At 42.6% G+C, this 25,188-nt stretch overlaps 1 protein-coding gene across 1 annotated transcript in view; it reads left to right on the forward strand.

The window, feature by feature from the left end:
* Positions 1-25,188, forward strand: part of TMEM9B (TMEM9 domain family member B) — a 215,391-nt gene that overhangs the window by 9,230 nt on the left and 180,973 nt on the right. The window contains exon 2 of the mRNA XM_086955991.1: positions 15,050-15,141. Coding sequence (XP_086812117.1) covers positions 15,050-15,141 — 92 coding nt within the window. The remainder of the gene's footprint in view (positions 1-15,049; positions 15,142-25,188) is intronic.

Consider the following 25,188-nt stretch of genomic DNA (forward strand, 5'->3'; position numbering starts at 1 on the left):
TCAACTAGAAGTGGTTCTGTGTTCCAATCTAAATAGACTGAGGCCAATAGTACCTATAGTCGAAAAAAGAAAACAAAAAAGACATCTACATATCTATTACCCCTGTGTTAAGCTTCAACATATCTTGTGCTGTGCTTCTATTAAGAGTTTGCTATTTTTGCTCTTTATATTGATACGGACTTCTCAGGGTGGCTGGAGATTGGCTATATTGATTGTACTGAAGACTATGGGTTCTTAGCAAGCTAAACATTTCTATACACATTTTTATACACCCCTCTCGATAGGGGGAGTGGCTGGTTCATTCAGTAGGGCAGTTACAGTTTAACGAGGTCTTGATATTTCTAATCTCGTGCTATACACTCGTTTCTCATTTGTACATTTGACAAAATGTTCCCGTGGGAGATTCATGCTAATTATACCAAGAAGAGCAGCAACTTGATAGTAAGTAAATCATGAAACCAGTAGTTAAATACCCCTGCTTGGTAACGAAGAGGAGCATAAACCACCAAATATAATTTCCAAATTTAAGGAGACTGGGAATATTGCAGTACTGTAGAAAACACACTTGTGAAAAAAAAAATATGCATATCAACTTTGTTGGGTGCTTCATCATGCAGTAAGGGAACAATACCTTCAACAGCAGAAAAAGTAATCTAAACTACAGCTAGCCTCTTCTAAAGCATAGGCAGGGTAGCCAGTGGGGCTAACTCAATTGGGTTTGTTAGGTCAAGGCGCCCGGCGTGCAAGACATCAGCTGTGCAGTCACCTTGCAGTCCCCGCGGGCACTGGCCGCACTCTACAAATCCGCCAATGTCAATCAGCAGCTCAACTAAAGCGGAAGCGTTGACATCCAAGAAAGCGCCCACTACCAGGACTGCGTGAAACCAGAGCAGTAGGCATAGCTGTCTAAGCAGAGGTAATTATCAAAAGCGGTACGTAGTAAAAGGGTCTACCCCAACACAAGTATAAACCCACTTACTTTCAGGAGGGCGACACCGCAGAGTCAGCAGCGGTAGCTTTGCCACTCTAGCTCTTTTCAAAACAAGCATGCGTGCCTCGCGGTGAAAGGAGGCAGCAGGGGGAGGGAAGAGAGAAGGGGGCCTGCGCCTGTTTCCCTTGCGGGAGCGAGCAGGAAACATATGTTTGTAATTAACACATGGTTTGATAGCTCGCTCCCGCAAGGGAATCGCCAAACATGCACGCGTTGCCATTAGAAGCAATGCAATGCGTGCACGTTTTTGCCCACAAAGCTGTGCCGATGGCTAAAGGTCTTTTCCCTAAGCAGCGCATGCGCCCTGCATAGGGGAGACCTAAAAACAATGAGTAGTAGTTCAGCGATCTACATCAAGAAACATTTTACAAGGTTGGAAGGGGCCTTAGAACTCCTCGAGTACAAATGTGGCACATATATATTTGAAAGAACTTTGTTAATAATTTACATTAACAATACAGCACTTGGTTTCTGGTAAATTTAGTTTTGCATTCGAGGCAAGAAAAGTCCACTTAAGTACATTGTTTTTCTCCATGGTCTGTTCATTAGTTTCTCAGTCCGCATTAACATGACTGATCCATTAAATAGTAAATAGTACAAAAATCCTTATGCATTTCTGATCCATAATTTACAGTATTTCAGTACGTGAGAATTATCTATTGAGTGTAGTGACAAACAGTGCTTAATTTGTGAAAGAATAGGTGCCGGTGCCCAAAGCTCTGCTCGGAAGCCTGCGACAAGTCCTATTATATATCGTCACGCCTAATACAAAGACTGCTTTGACTTGAATCCACCTCATGCCTCTTAATTCACTATCAGAAACTCAGAGGAAACGTTATCTTAATCCTGCGTTCTCCCTTTCTTATGTTTTTTCGTCTTTCTCTTCATCCTTCTTGACCCTGTGATTGTTTTTTCCCTCTTTTGTTCTACGTCAGTGTCTGGTTAGGGAAATTAAGTGCAGGTCCCAAAACACAAGGGCTTGTTGGTACCACCGGCTCAAATTAAGCACTTATGACAGCATATTACTTAATGCTTGCAGTGTATGTGCTGGTGGGATGGTGTGTGAGGTGTTTTAACTCCTCCCATGGTCATGACGAGCTCAGCTCGTCATGAGCTACTGTTGCCGTGTGCCGTCATAACGGCTCCAACGCTCGCACGCGGGGCTAATTCCCCTGCTGTGCGGAACGTTCCAAAGAAACAGGTGTGGCCGTGACGAGCTCAGCTCGTCATGAGCACGTGGCCCCTGACGTCACGAGCACAGGGCGATGTGCGCGCCCTCCAACACAGCAGGGGAATTAAGCCAATCTATATTTATTCTTTTTGTTGCGTTTGTTAGGTCTCACCTACGCAGAGCGCAGGCGCTGCATAGGAGAACCTTTAGCCGTTGCTCAGGTCATTTCCAAGCACACACTCATGCTTGTGGCAGCATCCACCTTGCGGGAGCGAGCAGGGGCGCGCCACAAGCACGAGTGCAGTGCTTGAAAATGAGCAGACTGCGCTCGCATGCACACAGCACTCCCGGCCTCACCTCCTGCTCCCCGGCTCTCTCACGCGTAGTCCTTGTTTTTTTTTACTTTCAGCGGGAGGCTTTATCCAATGACATGAACGATGTTGACGACTGCCTTTAAAACTTATTCCACTGCTGATGATGTCTGCCACATCATGTGAAAATTAAATAATTAATTGCGATACAAATGCTCCTTGAAAGAACAAATCTATCCTTTAGAAAGCCCTGGTTTTACTCACTACGTAGGGCGAAACACATGTCGGCTGTTCGGTTTTTCTCACTCTAAAAAAAATCTGTATAATAAATATCTGACAAATGAGTGAAAATGGAGGAAACTCCGTGGAAATCCATCAATAAAAGGAATCTTATTCACTCAATCTAACTAGTCTTTGCTGTATCTTATGGAATCAAGTATAATCCACCCATTGATGGGAGCTAATTGAAACATTTCAAAAGGAGGAATACATGCTCCTAAATCTTTTATCGCCACAAGCACGAGTGCAGTGCTTGAAAATGAGCAGACTGCGCTCGCACGCACGCAGCACTCCCGGGCTCACCTCCTGCTCCCCCACTCTCTCAGGGCTCGAAAAATCCCCCAAATGGTACTAGTCCTAAAGGACTAGTACCTTTAAAAATGTCCTCGACCTAACTGCATCCTACTTGAGCTCCGTCTCTGAAAGCGGAGCAAATGTGACAAGATAACAAGATTCAAAGGCATCTTTTTTTGCTCATTAACTTTGTGAGCAATACAAATGCCTTTAAATCTTGTTATCTTGTCACATTTGTTCCGTTTTCACAGACAGAGGACAAAAGTTGGTTTGTTTTCCTACTTGCCAGAAAGGGCGAGTAGGACCTAAAAACAGCTCGACCGTGTTAAATTTAACTCAGCTATGCGAGCGGTCGAGTGGAATTTTCGAGCCCTGTCTCTCACGCGCATTCCTTGTTTTTTTAAACTTTCAGCGTGAGGCGCGGGCTTGTTTCTTGTACCGTCCAATAACAAACCTGGCCGAATGTGTTTTAATGATAATGATGCACGTCAAGTAGCAGACGCTAAAGCAGCGAAGTACTTTAAGACCAGCTCCCCATTGATCACTCGGGATATGTACAGACGCTCCTTCTCTCCCCTACAAGATTGTCTTAATGTAGATAAGGGGCTGTGGAAAACACACTCTCCGCTAGGTCCTTGCAGTGATTAGGAAGGGCTGCTGCACTCCGCTCAAATAGAAGCCATCCTTGCCTTTTCCTTTATCTACACTCCGATGTGCAACTGTGCGGTCACTGGAGACTTCTATTAAGAAACCACTGAATCCTTGCAGAGTTATCTATGGAAATCCCTAGGAGGCCACTGGCGCGATGGGATAGACAACATTTAATTGACTATTTCCGCTAATCCCTTTGGCCAGCGGACGCGCAGTGGCCTTATTTACACTAAAAAATGGCTGGCTTTAAAAGGAGGTAAGTGGAGCAGAAGGCTGGATAGAACAGACGTTTTTGATGAAGTTTAAACATACTTTTGAAATCTCGGTCTGGTGCTGGCTTCTAGAGGTAAAATGTTCGTACATCTGTTGGAGCATTAATTCTATAAAGCAATGACCACATCCCAAACAGGCAGCCCATCTTCAATGCAAGTCTTTGTTGCCAGCTGAGAGACTGGAGAATCAATGGGCATGGAATCTTCTTTTTCCCAGGGTCGCAAATAGATTCCTTAACTGCTGCTGCTTAGGCTCTGCTCCTGTGTGGGAATAGGGAAATCTCCCGGCTGTTAAATATTACCCCATAGCTTGTGTTGAGATGAATGTGTGTGTAATGACCCAAATCTTTGCCAAAATGCAAGTTCTTTAGGCAGAGTTCCATCCCTAAATTGGAGTATCTTAAAGCAATTAGGCCTGGCTTGATTGGCTCCCTGTTTGAGATACACAGACTATTCTCTTGAAATAGTGACTTTTAGTCTGGCCTTCTGAATACAAGAAAATATTGAAGATGTACCAAAGTTCAAAAGGTCCAAGTTTGGCAAGAAATCCTTAAATGGAAATTATCAGGGTATTTTTTTTATTGGGTGAAGATAGTTCTCTGAGGTAGAGTTCAGTGTCTGGTTCCTTAAAATCAGAGCTTACAAACTGAAACCGAAGGTGTGATTTTTTTGGTATTTCATACAGTCTCAAATGTGCTGATGTACCTTAAAAGACTGAAAGCAAGTAAACACTTAGATGGCCTCATTACCACCTAATCTCTCAAACTTTCCAATGATGTGACCTCCTTTGCTTTCAGTAGCCCAAAACTCAACATTGTCTTACCTTTGGTGGATCTATTTTGACTACTTGCAAGTTGGTTATGCCTTAAAATTGATAACTGAGTTTGTGGTCATCCCATCACAACCTTCTGCTGACCCCACAATGAGCTCATCACATAGCCTGGAAAAACTCCTGCTTGTGATTAAAATAGTTTGGACAGTAATCAAAACATAGAATTGTTTGCCATGTACTCGCAGTTTGCTTTTTCGTTATAGTGAACAGTAGCTAATATTCTAACCAAGGTTTTTCCTACCTAAGGTACAGCATAACAAAAGCCGCAGAGATGCTCCCAGATTAGCTGGAGAGCAGTTTCACTGTAACACACAAAATGCACCCTAGACGGTCTGTTTTGATTGCTCGGTCTGTTTTGTAACGAAGCCTAGACACTGGATTATTTAAATACTCTCAATACCAAATGTTTTAAATGTTATCCATTGCATCAAAAATAAATACCATTGATGCCAACCTGGGTTAAAATAAAGTAAAAGCGGATACATATTTCACTTAACTCACTGCTCTCTGCACGTGTGATACGCCCAGAGTCCCCGAGCGACGGCTCTGTCATTGGAGAGGTCATCGTTTCACAATCAGCGTTTGATCCATGATGCCTCCTCATCACCTCTCCTATGTGCCCATAGGCTCACGTCCTGGCGAGAAACTGATCATTAGAAGATACTTCAGCGCTGTGCTTTTCATTTATCCCATCAATTACTGGAATTAGGTAACTTGACAACTTGTTTCCAGAGTCCTCTCGCCGGGCACGGAAGCTGCCCAGCTTTGATCATGTGTTTCCACAGAGAGCTCTGTAAAGGACCAGCGCTTATCCTTAACACCTTGGCTGCTAGGCATATTTTTCCTGTGTGCTGGAAAGCTTTGATCACCATTGTTCATGACTAGCTCAGCTCGTCATCAGCACAGCTCAACCGTGCATCATGACGAGCTGAGCTCGTCATCAGCATCGAAAGGGTTAAGCCCTTTCACTAATGCCAGTGATGTATGGAAAGGCAACAGCGAACCAAAGCTACAGAAGTAATTTAAACAATTTGCTGCTTTTCTCGTATACCACTGAGTGTGCACAACTCCAGGCCGATGACGAGTGATTGAAACAAGATACTCAGTCAATCCCTACTCAAAGATTCTTTTACTTCTTGACCGCAGTAAAGGATTTCAAACTGAAACACCTGTAACTCTGCTTCTAAAGGCAAGGTGTAATCTAGCAACCGCAGCAAACTGCACTGGTGCCCGCAGCATGCTTGTGCAGAACCCAGTCGGGCACTACAATTTTAGGTCTGGCCTGAGCAGTGCATGCGCTGCTCTGCCAGGCATACTGTATTAGAGTATGGACTTGAAGCTCCGCCCATATGTGTCATTGGCTTGTGTCATTGTCCTTTGTAAATGCAGAGCTTCTGATTCGTTAATTGGCTTGTGTCCCTTCTTAGTACCGCCTTGTCTTTATCTGTAACCTCCCATGAGGACTGGCCCTTTTACTTCTGCTGTTACATGGTACGACTTATTTACTCTGTAAGCACTGTTTTTTTTAATGAATTTCTCCTACTGCAGGCACGACATGCTTTCCTGCAACATTCTGCGTGGCAATGCGCGCTTTCACTTTCCAAGCAGCCCGTGACAATGGCGGCCACTTCTTTGACATGAAATAGGTCTCGTATTTTACAAACGGGGGTGGGGTCGCACACTACTCACACTCCGGCGGTGTCGCCCCTAAGGACTCTGGTTATTGTAGTTAAGTGTTCGCGATGTATCGTCTTTCGATCTTCTGCTATCTTCGCGGTCTTCGCCATCCCTGGACACGTGTTTCGGGGTATCACCCCTCGTCAGCAGGGATAGGCCATGTTCTGGGGTTGCAGATGGCTGCCAAATATCTGCCAGGGTTAGTACCACTCAGGCGCGTAGGTGCGGGATCCCAGGCTCGTCAGCCAACTGCTCAAGGGAGCTTTAATGTTACAAATGGGGGTGGGGTCGCACACTACTCACACACCGGCGGTGTCGGCCCTAAGGACTCTGGTTATTGTAGTTAAGTGTTCGCGATGCATCGTCTTTCGATCTTCTGCTATCTTCGCGGTCTTCGCCATCCCTGGACACGTGTTTCGGGGTATCACCCCTCGTCAGCAGGGATAGGCCGTGTTCTGGGTTTGCCGATGGCTGCCAAATATCTGCCAGGGTTAGTACCACTCAGGCGCGTAGGTGCGGGATCCCAGGCTCGTCAGCTAACTGCTCAAGGGAGCTTTAATGTTACAAATGGGGGTGGGGTTGCACACTACTCACACACCTGCGGTGTCGCCCCTAAGGACTCTGGTTATTGTAGTTAAGTGTTCGCGATGCATCGTCTTTCGATCTTCTGCGGTCTTCGCCATCCCTGGACACGTGTTTCAGGGTATCACCCCTCGTCAGCAGGGATAGGTCGTGTTCTGGGGTTGCCAATGGCTGCCAAATATCTGCCAGGGTTAGTACCACTCAGGTGCGTAGGTGCGGGATCTCAGGCTCGTCAGCCAACTGCTCAAGGGAGCTTTAATGTTACAAATGGGGGTGGGGTCACACACTACTCACACACCGGCGGTGTCGCCCCTAAGGACTCTGGTTATTGTAGTTAAGTGTTCGCGATGCATTGTCTTTCGATCTTCTGCTGTCTTCGCAGTCTTCGCCATCCCTGGACACGTGTTTCGGGGTATCACCACTCGTCAGCAGGGATAGGCCGTGTTCTGGGGTTGCTGATGGCTGCCAAATATCTGCCAGGGTTAGTACCACTCAGGCGCGTAGGTGCGGGATCCCAGGCTCGTCAGCCAACTGCTCAAGGGAGCTTTAATGTTACAAATGGGGGTGGGGTCGCACACTACTCACACACCGGCGGTGTCGGCCCTAAGGACTCTGGTTATTGTAGTTAAGTGTTCGCGATGCATTGTCTTTCGATCTTCTGCTATCTTTGTGGTCTTCGCCATCCCTGGACACGTGTTTCGGGGTATCACCCCTCGTCAGCAGGGATAGGCCGTGTTCTGGGGTTGCCAATGGCTGCCAAATATCTGCTAGGGTTAGTACCACTCGGGCGCGTATGTCCATCCATCCATTCAACATCACATAATTCAACACCAATCCACATTATTCCCCTCCACAGCACAATTCTACTCCACAGCACATATATTAAGTTTCGAACACAGAATTCAACATCATATCACAAAATTCAACCGCACGCCACATATTTAAACTCCACTGCATACCAAGCCACAAAACAAAATGCCATTCCACACAATTCCAATACAGCCCAAAACACCAAATTACTATTCACATAATACAATTGCACACCATGCCACATAATTCCACCTACACAAATCAACGCCACACAACAATGCCTCAGACTACTGTCTCATATCAAACTGCAAGAACACGTCTCACCTGCCTTGAAAGCCCTGCATTGGTTACCTGTTGCCAGAAGATCCACGTTCAAGCTGCTTTGTATCACCCACAAAGTGATACATGGAATGGGGCTGCTCTGAACTCCTGAAAACTAGCCAGTCCACAATTCAGTGCTGGGATGCCCCCAGGTAGCCATGCGCTTTACAAATCCAATCCATTCCATTCTTCAATAAAACCACCAAACACATTCAACAAAGGAAGCTGTGCTCTAGAGTGGCACCTCGCCTCAATATACGAGGATACAAGAAAAAAAACATGGATGACACATCCTTCTCTGTTCAAGCAGCCAAACTGTGTAACTCTTTACCACCCCCGCCCCCTCCCAACATAAGATCCATGGTCAACCACCTTATCTTCAGAAAACTACTCAAGAATCGGCTCTTTCCCACATAAACACCATATGCAAACAGAAATATACAGCATATCCCTCTGTATATAAGCATTTATTAGTACTATAGATATGTGCCTATCTTTGTGTATTGCTTTATATAACCATGTAGAATAATTAGTTAAGTACAACAACACTTGAGAACCAGATTTTATCTAATGCATCTTTAATCTACATGTACTTGCATCCTTTATTCATCTATATACCTTCCATGTACTTGGATCTATATATTTATCACTTTTCTCCTAAAAAAGCATATTCAATGCACTACCCTATTTCTCATCCTATACCTCTATCACGAACTTGAATTTATATACACCTACCTCCTTTATGCATCTTTATACTTTCCATGTACTTATGGATCTATATACTTATTCATTTCTTCTAATTCAGCACATCCAATGCACTACCCTATTTCTCACCCTATACCTCTCTTAATATATCTTCTACCCCAACTTTCTGACTCCTCTCAAACTTCTTTCTACTACTCTTCCCAATGCACTACCCTATTTCTCACCCTATACCTTTATCAATATATCCTTTACATCCACTCTCTCATTTATCCCAAAACCCATACCACTACTGTGATCCTTCTCAACCCCTCCTTGCATCATCTGACACCTCTTTTACTATACCAATACCCAAAAGAAGCCTTTCTAAACTCTTCCCTCTGACTCTTCCCCTCCACATCCCTTTTTACTCATCCCAAGCCTCCTCCTACTGCTATGACCTCCAAAACAAACAAAGTCTAAATCCTTCACCCTTTTATACCTTCACTATCCTTTTCAATCAAAATAACAGACTAACATGTCCACTTCTCAAATGTCATATCTCACTATTCTAATTCACCACTACTCCTTTAGGGGTTCTGGATTAGCCTGCTACTCCCCAAAAAAGTGCTTCAAAACACCATCTGGGGTAACAAGCGCAATATAGATGCAAACTTTTTCCCCTCTTATTTCCCTCCCCTATTCCTCCCCTATCCCTCCACTACCCTTCTCAATCCAAATAACTGAATAACATATCCACCACTCAAATTACTTTCATATTTCATTACACTAATTCACCAGCAATCCTTTATGGGTTTCCGGAGTAGTGTGCTACTCGCCAAAAAAGCGCTTCAACACCCTATTGGGGGTAACAAGCGCTACATAAATACAAACCTTTTTTCCTCTTCTATCCTTCTGCTATCGTTCTGAATCCAAATAACTGACTAACCTATCTACTACTCAAATTACTTTCATATTTCACGATACTAATTCAACACTAATCCTTTATGGGTTCCGGAGTAGTGTGCTACTTGCCGAAAAATTGCTTTGTTGCCTCGTTAGAGGTAGTAAGCGCTCTATAAATGTGATTACAATACAATTTATAAACATAATTAAACTTGCTATGTGTATTACTGTGCTTGACAGCTATACTCCTCCGTCCTTTCAAAATAGGATCATGTCTGTCTCAGCGTTTGCGCTTCAACCTTCTGCATCAATATTTTTAGATTACACTGCTTACATAAGAAACACCTCTCTGCTTTTCTTAGAGACCCTGTGGCACAATATATATCTTTCAAACGTGCCTTTCGTTGAACCTGTCCAGCGCTCCATTCTCTCGAAACTTGTCAGGCATTTCCTTGATAACCTCCCGCAAACAATACTATTATGCCACCTAGGAAATATGAATGTTTTTATACATGTCAGACCTAAAGAACTTCTCACCTACTACCAGCCTACTAGGAAATGCATTGCTAGACTAGATGCCTAATGAAACTGCATGGGAAAACATACCTTTTAAACGTTTCTGACTTTAAATGAACTGTATGGTTTTACACAATTAACATATTCATTTGTTCAGCAAAACACATAGCTTGTAACATATATTAGATCAGTATGACAGATATATTTTGAAATCAATGTTGGAAACTTTATCGCTTTTACAGTTGTCTGGTGAATTTGTTTTCTGTTTAGGGGCATTCATTTAGAAGTAAACATTTTATTTTCTGTCAGTTGTATGGAATTCATGTTTCCCCTTCCCTGCTAGATCTCTCCCCCCTCTGACCCCCCAATGCGAAGCTTTTTTGTTTGGCTATTTGGGGGTAGTTAGCGCTTCAGCCCTTGTAACTTTTTGTCCACATAAGGTATCCATGCAAAATGTAAGTCCTTTTCTTCCAACATCCTGAAGATTCTAAAGGTACTCAGGGTTTGTGAATTCCCCTGGAGGGGACTCAGAAATTTGCCAAAATATAGCAACATTTTATTTTTGGGTGGAAGATTTGGAAAAAAGTGCTGCAGAAGAAAGCGTTTTGGTTTTTCCCCTCTAAATGGTATCAACCAAAGGTTTGCGTTGCTAAAATCACCATCAAACCATCTTTCAGGAACAGACAGACGTTGGTCAGAAAACCAAAAATTTGAGTTTTGGCATTTTACTGGGACATAGCTTATTTTTCCTATTTTTTTGTGCCTTCAACCTCCTTCCAGTTAGTAGTAGAAATGGGTGTGAAACCAATAATGGAGCCTGGAAAGCTGTACATGTCTGAAAAGGAGACAGAATTCTGAATTCAGCACGGGGTCATTCTTGTAGACCTTTCAAGGTTTTCCTGCAGAAACTAAATGTTGAAATAAACAAATATTAAGATTGAGTTGTAAAAAACAGCCATTTGTGCCTGCGTTATTACCTGTGACTTCTAAGTATGGCTGATTTTTTAATAATACCGTAACGTCCGCTGGACCCTTCTGGTGGTGGGGATATATAGGACGTGTAGGTTTTCCAAGAACACAAAGTATCCAGAGCCAATAACTGAGATAAGCCTTGCAATGTTTTTTCATTGTGTAACCCGTATCCAGCAATTCATTCAGTAAAATATAAAGAGTAAAAAATAGGTATCAAGGAAACCTATGTATTTCCGAAATGGGAACAAAATATGGAGTCTAGAAGCGGTGGTTATTTGCATATCTCCAAATATGTGGGTACCCATGCTAGAGGGCATTTTTCAAAAGGACTTCTTTTATACACATTGTCTTACATTTGGAAGGCAGAAATGCATAGTAAGTCAATTGGTAATAATACTATTCTGTGTTCCCCTAAGTCTCCCAATAAAATGGTACCTAACTTGTGTGGGTACGCCTAGTGCCTGTGCTAGGTAAAAGCCCGAATACAATGTGGACACATCACATTTTTACAATGAAAGCTGACGCTTTTTTCAAAATGTGCTTAGCTGTGGATTTTGGACCCTAGCTCAGCCAATAGGGAAACATAGCAGACCTGTACATTTGAAAAATGGACACCCAGGTGGAATCCAGAATAGAGTGACTTGTGTGGCTCTGACCTGGTTCAGTTATCGAGAATCCCTTACAAACCTCAAACTAGGTTAACAAATCTAATTTTCCTCACATTTCCCATGATGGCAAGTTCTGAAATCTGCAGGTATCCACCCAGCCAGCATACCCTCAAGTCTTTCTATAAAAAATGGTACCTCTCTTGTGTGGGTAGGCCTAGTGCCCCTGACAGGAAACGGCCCAAGTTTTTCCAGTGAAAACTGACCCTTTTTCCACAATGTGCCTAACTGTGTATTTGAGACCCTAGCTCAGCCCGCACCTAGGGAAACCTAGCAAACCTGTACATTTTTTTAAACTAGACACTCAGGGGAATCCAGGACGTAATTCCTCTCTTTGCAACTACAAGTCTTACGATTCATTGTATCAGGTCCCTCTGATGAGAGAGAACGTTCCTGTGCTTTGTGAGCCTACCCCTGGGCGGTAGTGTTCACCAGGGTCTGTTTCATCTTCACATGTCCTCTGCAACTGCAACAAGAGGTCCAGTGGAAATCATAAGTGTGGCAGAAGGGGACATTTTTGTTTTGTTTTTAGTTGGAAGATCAAGTTGGAAGATCTCAGCCGTGGGGTCCGAGAGTCTACTATGATTTTTTTTTTTTTTTGGGTGTGTTCGTTTGTTGTTGCAGAAATTCAGTGCACCACTCCCTGGTCAGTTTAGTAAGATTGAAAATTCAAGGCTTGTAAAAGGGAGGATCGAAAGATTTACTAACCCATAGCTTCAGAAATAAATCACCCTCTGTTCACCATGGCAGCTCTTCCGTCTATTGTCAGTATAAACACTCTTACACCTGAAGCCATACAAACTACTTTATGATGTTGTGATGCAGCTGGTGTTTTCTCATAAAAGACATTAATCACTTGTCACCTGCTGTCTTTGCCACCAACAGCTCCTTCTCTGAACGAACAATCCGAAATCGAGTAAGATAAGTCCTGCTTTAAATTGGTTTTAATTTAATCTCAGTTGCATAAACTATTACTACCTGATTTAAAACATTACTCACTGGTGTAAACTGTAACCAAAGAGTGTAATAATATGGTATCAGTTGCTCAGGCTCTACCCTCTTCCAAGGCAGGTACTCTAATCCGCTTTCTAAAACCAGCTAAACCCCCAACCGACCTGCTTCATTCAGGCTGATCAGATTATCAAATAGTTAACTATAAGATCTTGGCAAAAGCTGTGGCAAATCGGTTGAGTCCTTTTTCGTGCATCGTGAGTCATTCTGATTAAAGTTAGTTTACCCCAATTGTAAATGTTGCCAACAGTACTGTAACGCATTATAAGCAGACCTGTTTCCCACTTAAATAACTTGAGCCTTAATTACATTACTTGATGTGTGGAAAGCATTTGATCTTCCCACAATTTTTGAAAAAGATGTGAATCTCCACTTAGCTCACATTATTAATTAGGTCACTTTATACGGGGTCTTTTGCCGTGGTTTTGCTGTATTCTGAGATAGCAAGTGCTATTGAAGTCACAAACCGCACCTGTCAAGGTTGCCCTGTTACACCAATATTATTCACAGTCTTTATAGAACCTCTGGCCATCACCTTGAGAGGTGAGCCACAGATTGCATCTCCAATCTTTGGGATTGCAAAACTAAAATTGTATGCAGACAATGCAGTATACCAAAAGACTAATTGATTGAATGTAGACCTGTTTTAAAGCTTAGCCACATTTTACTAACGTGGGAGGCTACAAAGTGAATGCTGATAAAACAGAAGTTTTACTGTCTTGATGTCCTATCCCCAACATTTGAAGTGATCAAATCATTGTACCCAAAGAGATATCGTGGTTGTTGGGTCACAGAACGTATAACAGTTATACAAGCTTAATTATCTCCCATTGATCAAAGAAATTGCCAACTCCATAGAGAGAGGAAAATACGTTCAGTTTTCTATAATAGGCATAACTTTATTCTTTAAGATGTCAATATTGCACTCCTATGTTTTCTGATTTTAACGAAACCTTGCCATTTTTAGCCTAAAATATTTAGGAAAATGGAGATAGACTGCAAATCTGTTTTTTTCCTCCATTATCACCACTAATAAATGTTTGGACCAAGATAGAATATGTATTAGAGACGTTGTTTTGCAAAAGCAAGTTACAGTTTAGTACATATTGAGGCAAGATGTCATCTTGGACCACTCCTGGTGTGCCTTCTTATACTTTTGAATAGCAAGTTCCTTAAGAACTATCTCTTTCGAATTAATCAGTCCATCTGAAATTTCTTGGAAATTCTTTTGCAGGAAAAACAGTTTAAGGATGTTGAAAAATGGCATCATTATTTGTTTAAAAAGAATATGTGAGATGGCTGACTGACTCTGGGATCATACTTACCACTGCAATGTGGTCAATGTCCACATTGAACATCTCTTGTTTGCAAAGAGCACAACTCATACGGATGCAGTTTTATGCAAGATAGTTATTGAACTACACTGCAGTGTGTCTTCAGCACCTCAATTTACAGATGTCTGACAACGGTTCCAGATACCGAAATTAATCGAGGGAACTTGGTATTGTTTGTTCTGGGCAACCCTTACTTGAAACGTTTTTTGGGCAAAAAACTTTAGTTTAATAAATTCATTATAAAATATCAGTTAAACCAGTCATACTCAAAGTACTGCCCATTGGCCGCCAGCAACCCAGCTGACCTTTCCCTCCAGCCCTGCGAACTTCTGGGAGCCCTGATAAACTGAGAAAGAAAACTCCGTTGTTGGGTTTTAGTTCTATAGTCCAGCGTATTTTATGAGCAGGGCCCCTGCTCATAAAGGAGGAAGGGGATGTTGGGAGGGGGTGTGTTAGGGACGTCGCCTTCTGAATTCGATTTGCAATGTAAAGTAACAATGGTTTATGACCACTGTGAATTTTATGATGTCATCACAGTGAAGGATTTGTATTTGTGTATTTGTATGTGGATTTATAGAACGCGAATTGCTGCCCGGGGGCGTCCAAGCGCTAGGATAAGTATGAAAGCAAGAGATTGTAAGGAATAATCATGTGCATTGTATCAAATTCTCGGTCTGTTCCTGCTTTAAAAAATAAATATTATGTTTCACGTTACCATACGAGATGGGGTGCGCTAGAAATCACATAACACTGAGTCAATGTTTCCATTGCAGAACTCTGAAGATGTTCGGTGTAAATGCATTTGTCCACCGTATAAAGAAAATATCGGAGAAGTATTCCTCCTAAATGTTTCTCAGAAGGATTGGTGAGTTCCGTGCCCTGTTGGACATTGAGTTATGTTTTTACTGCATCTTCTGTTACATTTGTTTTCTTATTTATATGTCGCCTTCAGTACAAATGATGGCATTGACCTAATTCCAAGAGGGATACAAATCCTCAGAATTAAAGCATTTTGAAGATCCTGGTGAGATGAGACTGGACAACAGAATTACGCTAAGGTTAGATGGGGCCCAAATGGGGAACTCACAGACCCGATCCCGATAAAAAGGGGAGTGCGACAAGGCTGTGTCCTGGCCCCTACTCTATTCTCCCTTTATGTAAACGACATTGCAACCTACATGGAAAATTGCGATAATGATTCTCCTCAACTGGGAGGGGAACGAGTTGCGTCCCTCCTCTTCGCGGATGATACAATCCTAATATCACAAACGCCACGTGGACTACAGATCCTATTAGACAGGTTCCAACAGTACTGTATCAATAAAGGATTAGAAATTAATATAAAAAAAACAAAATATATGGCACTGAACCCGCATAAAACCTTTAAAAAGAACTTAATGTTAAATGGGCAAAGATTAGATTACGAGCACAGTTTTACCTACCTGGGGGTCTTGATGGACTCTGCAATGGGATGGGGCCCACAATTGGAAAAATCTAAATTGGTGTTTAAACAAAACTGCTTCCCAATAACACAGAGATATAACAAAAGTGTGAATAAAGCAGTTACTCCCGCGATAGAGCTCTTTAGATACAAGGTACAATCTGCCTCCTTGTATGGGTCAGAAATTTGGGGACCAGTATGTAAAAAATCTTTTGAAGTATTGGAAAACAAATTTGTCAGAGGTTTATTAAAAGTCCCAATCAACACTCCCCTGTTACCCCTATTCCTAGATCTTAACATCAAACACACAGATTACCACACTGCACTGAGACCATTGCTGATGTGGGTCAGATTATGGACAACCTTGGAACTATCTGACTACATAAATGGGCTGAAGGAAGTATTAGAGCTGGATAGAGATAACAAGATCTTTTGGTTCAAGCATGTAAAAAACTGGCTTACCAAGCTCGGATTATTACACTTCTGGAACGAGCCTGAATCTCTAAACCTAAATTCCAAAAAAATTGTTAAATTAAGCTTCTGGTCATTTGTGAATTATGAATCTGTGTATTCAAGAACCCATGGCCCCCTTACTGAAAAATTTCTTATGGCAAAAAATGAGGCTCTATTCGAACAATTTCTAGATGAAATTCAACCTCCACTGGCAAAATCTTTATATCTAAAATTTAGGTATGGAACGTTGAGGATAAAAGTAACTGAGAAAAGATGGGGGAAGACTGACAAAGAACATTGTACCCTGTGCACCAATAACCAAAGGGAGGACATTTTCCACATATTGTTTTTTTGTCCTAGTTATGATAAAGCTAGGAAAAAGTGGATAGTCCCCTTGTGCCGCAACATTGGCTCTACTTCCCACAGGGAAGCTGGCAGAATCCTAAGTATGGACACCAGTCAAGTTATTGTGTTCGGCATTAGCAAATTTCTATTGTCCACTTATTTTGTCAGAAGGAAATTATCTCTTTCTTTTTAAACTAAGAAAGTTGTTACTCATACTCCCCGGAACCATGAACAAAGCCAATGCATTGTATCTTAATCCTGGTTGTAAACTCAATCTAATGTTTAATGTTTTTTTAACTTTTCTACTCTTTTTAAAACATTTTAATATGTATTGATACTGTGTCAAACTGAAGTATAAATCATGTGCTTTATCGATGAAATACTAGCTAACGTGTTAAAATTGATGAAATGTAGAAGGGAGCCCTTATAATGAATGTTATATTGTTGTATATTTTATTATGAACTGTATTTTATTGTTATCTTTTATGTTGCAACGCAACGAAATAAAGATTGAATTGATTGATTGACTGGACAACAGTCATCTTTTAATGCTGTTTTAGAGTGTTAACCAGTCAAAAGAAATGACATTGTCAGCATACATTTCTGTTGCACATTGATGCTCTTGGAATCAGTATTTCTGCATCGCAGGATACTCACTGAAGTTATAAACGAAGAATATTCTACCTATGCGTAGGGGCCCCGGAACACTTCTATTATATACAAGTAGTTTCAAATATGTATATCAATCTTTCTTTGGAGGTAGGTACCTCGTTGATAAATAGTCTGGTGGCACCTCCTCTAGTATATAGACCAGGGGTCTCCGACCTTTTCTGTAATAAGAGGTACTTGCTTCCGGTGAAAATCATCACAATCTAGTGTTAATAAAGTGTTACAAAATGACCATAATAGACAAGATTACATCAGTGGCCACCATATACAGAGATACCGGCAGTGATCTCTCACAGGAATGGTTGCTAGTAAATATTTAAACAAGCATTTGCAATGCAATAGGTCTCGCATTTTAGAAACTTTGACCTATTGGCATTGTAAATGACAATGGCTTTTATTTATGTGTTGTTTTTTAAATACATAAATAAAAGGCATTGTCACTTATAATACCAATAGCTCAAAATCTCGCAATTGCGATACCTACTGCATTGCAAGTGCTTGGTTGAGCCCATGCCACTGGGACTGTCAACGGGAAGACGGGATTCGTACGTCACCTGACCCACTATGGGAGAAGCAATTCCCAGCCCAAAATCTTCACATGCTTCCAAAAACTCTTAAAGAACGTCGTTTGCGCTCCTGTCAGTTCATGGTTTAACCTTTAGCCAGGCTCGCTCTTTGCACATCCAGTGTGATATATATGTTTGGTCGGATACTTTAGTTTCAGAAAAAAAAAGTTATTAAACTAGCCTACTGTCACACAGATCTTCCTTCCTATGACATATGCACACTCACACCTGTGGTATATCCCGAGGGCCCCCGCAGTGGCTTGTGCGAAGGTGGTGGGTTCCTCATCTCCAACTTTCTTCAAGAATCACATTTATATGGTATCTAGGCATCTGTGGTATCACAAACAATTTGTCTATCAATCTCTATATGTAAAAGTAAATGTAATGTGTGTGTCTTGTAAAGCGCACTGCTACCCGGAGACGTCCTGGCGCTATATACCGCTGGGGAACCCGTCCTGGCTTTCCCTGGGAGATGTTCCCTCCTGGGTATCTCCAAGGTGAAACCAGGCATCCCCGGCGTTTGTGGGGGGCCGTTGTGCAAATGAGGCAAGCTAATGCCCAGAATTGCCGAGTGTGATCCTTGGTTAGAGTAGGCACCGAGGCGAGAATTATCGAGTCCGCTGACCCTGTTTCACGACCCTGCCGCCTCGGGGATTGAACCCTGGTCCCGGGCCGTCCTCTGCTTCCGGGTCTGCCGCCTCTAACCAGTGAGCCACACCACTATACACTGCATCTTCATTTTCTGCCATCACATACATATACGTTGCATATCTCCGTCCTAATATGCATAGATGTACTTGTTTCTGTGCATACTTCAATACATCACAAGATAGTAAATAGTTTATCTTGTCTCACGAAAGCCAGCTTCGCCTCCACTCACTCATTGACTATCTTTTCCTCAGACCATGTACGGCCCTCCTCTGCTTTTTGGTTAGGTTCGAGCTATAAACTAACCACATCTATACATGCCGCAAAGTGATATTGATGATGCTTTAATGAATGATGCTGCTTCGTTCCATACAGTTTCTTAGATGGGGCTTTAAGTGGGCTGAAAAAACTTGGGGTCTCGAAAAGGGGTTGTGTTCTTTGTAATTAGGGCGTGGCTTATAAACACGTATAGTGTGCCGCCCGACTGGTATTTTGCTGTTTGTCTGTGCACCCACTTATATAATACAAGTAACATTTTACACCTAAAACAAACCAGGACTCTTGGCGTTGTCAATGGTTGTTAGTTGCATAAGCTAAATAAGCAAGAACTATGGCTTTGATGTACATAATATTGAAACCACTTCAGTTCTGAAATTATGAGTCAGTGAAAAAACAATGAGTCTTTTTGACGGAACATGAAAGGCAGTGAAAGGTGGCATTGCTGCAGACAAGATTTTTTTTGCACCCTAAGGGAGAGGGCAACAATGCCTGTTAGGGACCCGTCCCAGCACCTTCTTTTTGGAACGACAGGACCCGGTCCACTTAAAGCCCTGATCTTAGAACAGAAAAAGAGGATTTCGCTGAGTTTCGTCGCAGCCCTTCACCTTTCCAATAATTACAGAATATCCTGCCTCGCTCCTTTTCACAGCTGGTCATGCTGTTACACCTCATATTCCAACAAAACAGTCAGTTCGATGCAAAACAGCATCATCTGCTGGGCGAGGGGGGTGTATGCAAGACCTCAGGCAGTTGCAGCCTCGAAAAACGCATGAAATATATACCAACCCAGGCATTTTCCAAAGTAGCACAGTTTCTAAACATTTAACTTCTTTTATTTTTAATCTCACAACCAAAAATGACGTCTCTGATTCCTAATGGTGTAACTTGCAATAGTATGAACTAGGATGTTAACAATCCTATTCGCCAGAGAAAACAATTTGAAAGTGTGCGACTACCTCTAAAACAAGCATTAACGGCATTGTATTAAATAAAATAGCCAGGTATTGTGAAACTCACCGCCGCAGCCGAGCTCGAACAGGAAGCCAGGCAACTTGTGTTGGGTCGGGGGCGGGCCGCAAAAAAGGCAGGAAACAGACGGGAGCCTACCCCTTGCTCCTGTGAAGCCAGCCGGAAGTTGGTGTGTGAGCTACCGGGGCTCCCGTGCTCGTGGAGAGCCCCGCCTGCTGCTGAGCCTGACCCGCTGGGCTGCTGCCGAGGGAGAGAGGAACACAAGGAAAGAGCCCGGTGAGTGGGGGGGGGAAGGGGATGTGTGCCTGCGTGTGTGTGCCTGCGTGTCTGTGTGTGCCTGCGTGTGTGTGTGTGCCTGCGTGTGTGTGTGCCTGCGTGTGTGTGTGCCTGTGGGTGTGTGTGTGTGTGTGCCTGCGTGTGTGTAAGCGCATGTGTGTGTGCGCGTGCGCGTGTGTGTGTGTGTGTAAGCGTGTGTGTGTGTGTGTAAGCCCGTGTGTGAGCGCGAGCACCCAGGAGAGTCAGCCCGCCAGCAGAAGCGCGTCCTTGAGGCGAAATCGGAGAGGTAATGCGCGTAACCATCCCCTGTCAGCCATTCCCAGAAAACCCACGACAATAGGTCTTTCGCTGGAGCAGCGCAATGCGCTGCTAACACCAGCGAGACCTAAAAAGCGCGTGCAACTTGCCTAAAAAAAAACGAGACACGGAAGTCATTAGGCACGATCGCAAAAACAGATCTGCAGCGCCCTGGAGAGTCTGCGCACGTCATGGAAGCCCGATTGCAGAAGCGCGTCCTCGAGATGAAATCGCCGAGGTAAAGCACGTAACCGCCCCCTGTGCCCCATTCCCGGCAAACCCACAACAATAGGTCTTTCGATGGAGCAGCGCTTCACGCTGCTAACACCAGCGAGACCTAAAAAGGTCGTCAATATGGAATGCCTGTACATGGGCAATACGTGACAGCCATAGGTGGAATGCCTCTGACACCAAGATAACAATATTAGTAATATGCCCAAAGCTGCCTCATTTCTCACTCAAAGATTAGTTCTAAATATATTTTGGAAATTCAACCATTTTTCTCCAAACATCAGTTTATGGGTTTTGGAAATGCACACTTTTACATCTCAACTATATGCTCAAACATTTTGTACACATGTATTAATGGAATAAAACAAAAGCTTCTGATTTAGAAGGCTGGGCTGCACACAGGAGCAGGGGCAGCCGCCACAGTTCGCGACTGGGGGCGCCGCAGGGGGGATAAGTGCTGGTGGGAGGCAGGAGGCTTAAAAAAAGAAAAGAAAACTTACCTTGCTGCTGCTGCCAGGTTTCGCATCTTTTCTCCCGCTACCTGTATCCGACTCCAGGTCGGAACAGGATGCAGACAGCCAGGCTCCCACCCCTAAGCCAATCACAATGCTCCAAAGGAGCGTTGTGATTGGTCTGAGCGCCGTGTCGGTGTGGGCATGTTCTCCATGCAAGCTGCAATGCAGACTGTACGGAGAAGAGGGGAGTGCTCATAACTGTTTTGGACGGCCCGAGAGGGCTGACCAAACAGTCATTGCGCACAGGAGTGTCTACCACTCCTCCCCTGCAGCTCCGCCCCGCCCACCCCCCATACACTGCCGCAGCAGGACGGAAAAATAAAATGATAATAACACTGTTTCATTTATTTTTTCCTTTCTTTGCTCCTCCTGTCAGTGGGGCGATGCTCCTCCCCCTTAGCAGAGGAGTGACCACTGGTCAGAAGTGCTACTTATGGAGAGCTGGGGACCTATCGGTAGCTTTTCTAAGAGGGAAAATATCCCATTATAAACTATTTGAAGACCACGCTAATGCACGTAGGTGAAGGCATGAGTCACATTATCGTAAACAACTTTTTACCCTTCCCTTTGTGATAGAGAAAAATGCAGGGAAAGATTGTTTGTCAGGTCATAGAGTGGAATAGCTAAAAAAAAGTCACTTTATCCTTGAGAAACCAGAATCTTATCTGTCCCAGTATACACTGAACTGGCAGTTTATTTCACATTCTTTTCTTTTTTCATGCTCATGCTGAGAGGATCCCAGAACACTTTAGGGTTTAAACACACATTTTTTGTCACAAACTGTCTTCAAATGTGTTTTTTTTTCTATCAAACTGGACATCTGCAGGGGTTCTGTGCCTATAGTAGTACCACTTCTTATTTGATGGGAATTTTTCACTGAACTTGCCATCTCTCGTTCGTGAAATGCCCTTTATGTGGAAGGAAAACCGCAGCATCATACCCTCAGGCAGTTCGGTCAGAAAATATCAATGCGGGCCCTCAAAGATAGAGAAGGAATCAGGCTTGGAGGGAAATTGAAGACCTCCGGGCAGAGGTAGCGAGGAAGAAACAGAAAAAACAAAGCAGAGAAGGGGCACAAATCTTCTGAAAAGATTCCGGCTTGTTAAAAAGACACCCAAAGAGAAAGATTTGAAAAGTGGAGGCAAAGAAAACTTAATCGACACCATGCCAGACGTTCTCACCACTCCCTATAATACTGGTCGAATTCGAAACAATCGGCAACAATATGTTCCCATTCAAGAAGTTTGACGGCACCATTGGCATTGACACCTCAGGGACTGAGTCCTATGGTGCCATCTGAAACTATAACCTCTTCTGAGTTATCGGTGCCACAACACTGTTTGGCGTTGAAGCATCCCTGCACATCAATGCCAAGATCAAGAATGACGTTGAGATCGATATCAATAAAGTCATTGTTGAGGAAAATCGATTTTGAGACTGTCCCTGCCCAGAGCATTGACATCAAGAGTGTCTTCTGCATCTATTTTTTTCATTTATTCTCGTGAGGCTATTCCCATGGAGTAAACAGATCTGTTACCAGCACCAAGGTTCTCAATCCCAGCAGAGGACCCTGTTCAAGGCATCTTAAACATTACCACCAAAGCCTCTACCACCAAGGCCTGCGTTGTCTCCCTTTCCTTTGAAGCCTCCTCATCCTGCCACATTGGTACCAAGAGCAACGTCCATGTTTCATGGTCTGTTTAGACTGCAAGCAGTAACACTGGCTCTGCAAAAAACACCTCTACGTAGTCTAGTACTCTCCTACAATTGTAAGCTCATAATCTACAGTTGCATATACCTATTAGACTCCAACATCCCCAGCAGCTTCTCCAGTTAGCACTTCCCTTGTTGATGATGTACTTACTTTACAAGATGTCTTGATAAGAGGGGCAACAAAACTGAACACCCAAATGGAAGCCCTACAAACAGTGGTTTCTGTCATCATGGAGACACTGCTACCCAGAACGTCTCAAAGACCTAATCGACCTCTGGTTCCTGGCTTTAGAGAATTAGTTCGTGAGAAATTTCAAACACCAACAATATTAAAATCTGCTACAACTAGGGTCATCAAGAAATGCAAGCCAGGTGAACAAGATTCAATATAACTAAGACAAGATTCCAAACTTGATTCAGTCATAGTGTCGGCAGTCAGAAAAAGACATTCTTCCGTACTGGCGACATAATTTCCTCCAGAACAGGTGAATAAAAGAATAGGTGTAGTGGGCAGAAAGATCTGTGGGTCAGCTGCTTTAGTTTTTAAAACATCTATTGTTTTTGCTTTACTGGGCAGGTATATATAATACAGTATTACGGGAATCAGTCTAGTCCTTTGCAAATGGCCGCTTAAGGAAAGAAAACGACTTCTTGGAAAGCATACAAGAAGGATAAATAGTGATAAAGGGCAGCCTTGCCTAGTGCCACGTTGTACTAAGATTGAGCCTGCTAATGATTTATTAATAATTATGTTTGCTCTAGCGCCCACATACAAACTCTTTATCGTATTGATGATGCGTTGAGAAATGGCAAACTTAGATAAAATAAGAAAAAGGGTGTCCCATACCACCAAATCAAAAGCTTTCTCTGCATCTAAAAGTAAAACCAAGGCCTGTATCCCACGTGCTTCAAAGTAATCTAATGCTTCAACTAAAAAGTGTGTATTAGTAAATAATTGTCTGCCTGTTATAAAACCGTTTTGATCGGGATGGATCAAATCCGCCGTATGATCATTAAGACGGAGTGAGAGCAGCTTAGTAGTTATTTTATAATCTGAGTTTAATAAAGTAATTGGCCTGTAAGAGTTCGGATCTTCGGATCTTTGGATTCTTTCCCTTTTTTAAAAAAACTAATGACTGTACTTTCATGGAAGGATTCCGGGACTTGCCCTCCTTCCAGCATTGAGTTCAACAATAACAAAAAGAAGTCACTGAAAGAACTAAAGAAAACTTTAAAGAATTCTGAAGGGATGCCGTCGGGACCACAAGCCTTACCTAATGGAAGGTTTTTTACAACTTCTTCCAATTCTGCTTTAGAAAAAGTTCTTTGCATATACCGCTGATCTTCGAGGGATAAACTTGGAATTTCATGTCGGTCTAAAAACTCTGATAATTTTTGATGATCAAAAATATGTTTTATAGAGTAAATACTATCATAATGTTTAAGCATAATAGTATTTATTTCAGCCTGGTCAAATGTATCGATATGAGTAAGAGGGTCTTTTAAGGAATGGATCAAATTTGAAGCCGCCTGTTCTTTTACTTGCCAGGCTAAAAATTTCCCTAAAAAGTTACTCTCTTCGTACACTTTTTGTGATTGTTTCCGAAATACCATTTCACTTTGCTCATAGTAATGAGCGCTAAGCGCTTGTTTAGCTCCCCTCAATTGATTTACAACTGCATAATTTGGTTGACGATGATAGCTTAATGTTAAATCCTGAATTTTTTGATGCAAATAGTTCCTTTTACTTATCACAACGTACCACTCAGCCTCATCTTTACTAATAAGAATACCCCGTAAAAAAGCCTTTAACGAATCCCAGATAACATGAAGTGGGGCCGTGCCTAATTTCGGTTAATGTACTCTGCTATCTCCAGCTTTAATGCCGATATCCAATTCATATTCTGTGGATAAATTTTATTAAACATCCATCTTTTCGAAACCTTAGTAATCTCCGCATAATCAAAATTAATCACTACCATGGCATGGTCTGAAAAGCCATTATGGTAAAATCTCTGAGAACTAAATTTAAGCTGTCTAGAAGTTAGAAAAAAATCTATGCGAGATGAGGATTTAAACCTTCCTGACCAGCAGGTATACTCCATTTTCAGAGGGTTTCTCACACGCCATGGGTCACACAAACCAAGGAAAGATATATAATTTAGAATAGTCTTAAGGGATCTAGGCTTAGACTGCCTCTTAAGAGATGATGTGGAGTCTAAATTAGGGTTCATGAGTATATTGAAAACGCCACCTATAATGATATCTCCACCTACCAATAGAAGAGATTGAAACAGAGCATCATAAATCTGGGGATTATCCTCTATAGGGGCATAGAAGCAAACAAAAGTAATTAAAGAGTGATGGTTTTTAACTTTACATGAAACCCATCACCAACGACCTGAAGAATCATTTTCAGTCTCTAAATCTTTATTTAAAAATAGAGCGACACCTCGTTGTGAACCCATGGCGCACGATAAGCCCCGGAAAGAAGCCTACGTTTTAAACAT

The sequence above is a fragment of the Lissotriton vulgaris genome, chromosome 2_1 (genome assembly GCF_964263255.1).
Source record: "Lissotriton vulgaris chromosome 2_1, aLisVul1.2, whole genome shotgun sequence".
NCBI classification, from domain to species: Eukaryota; Metazoa; Chordata; class Amphibia; order Caudata; family Salamandridae; genus Lissotriton; species Lissotriton vulgaris.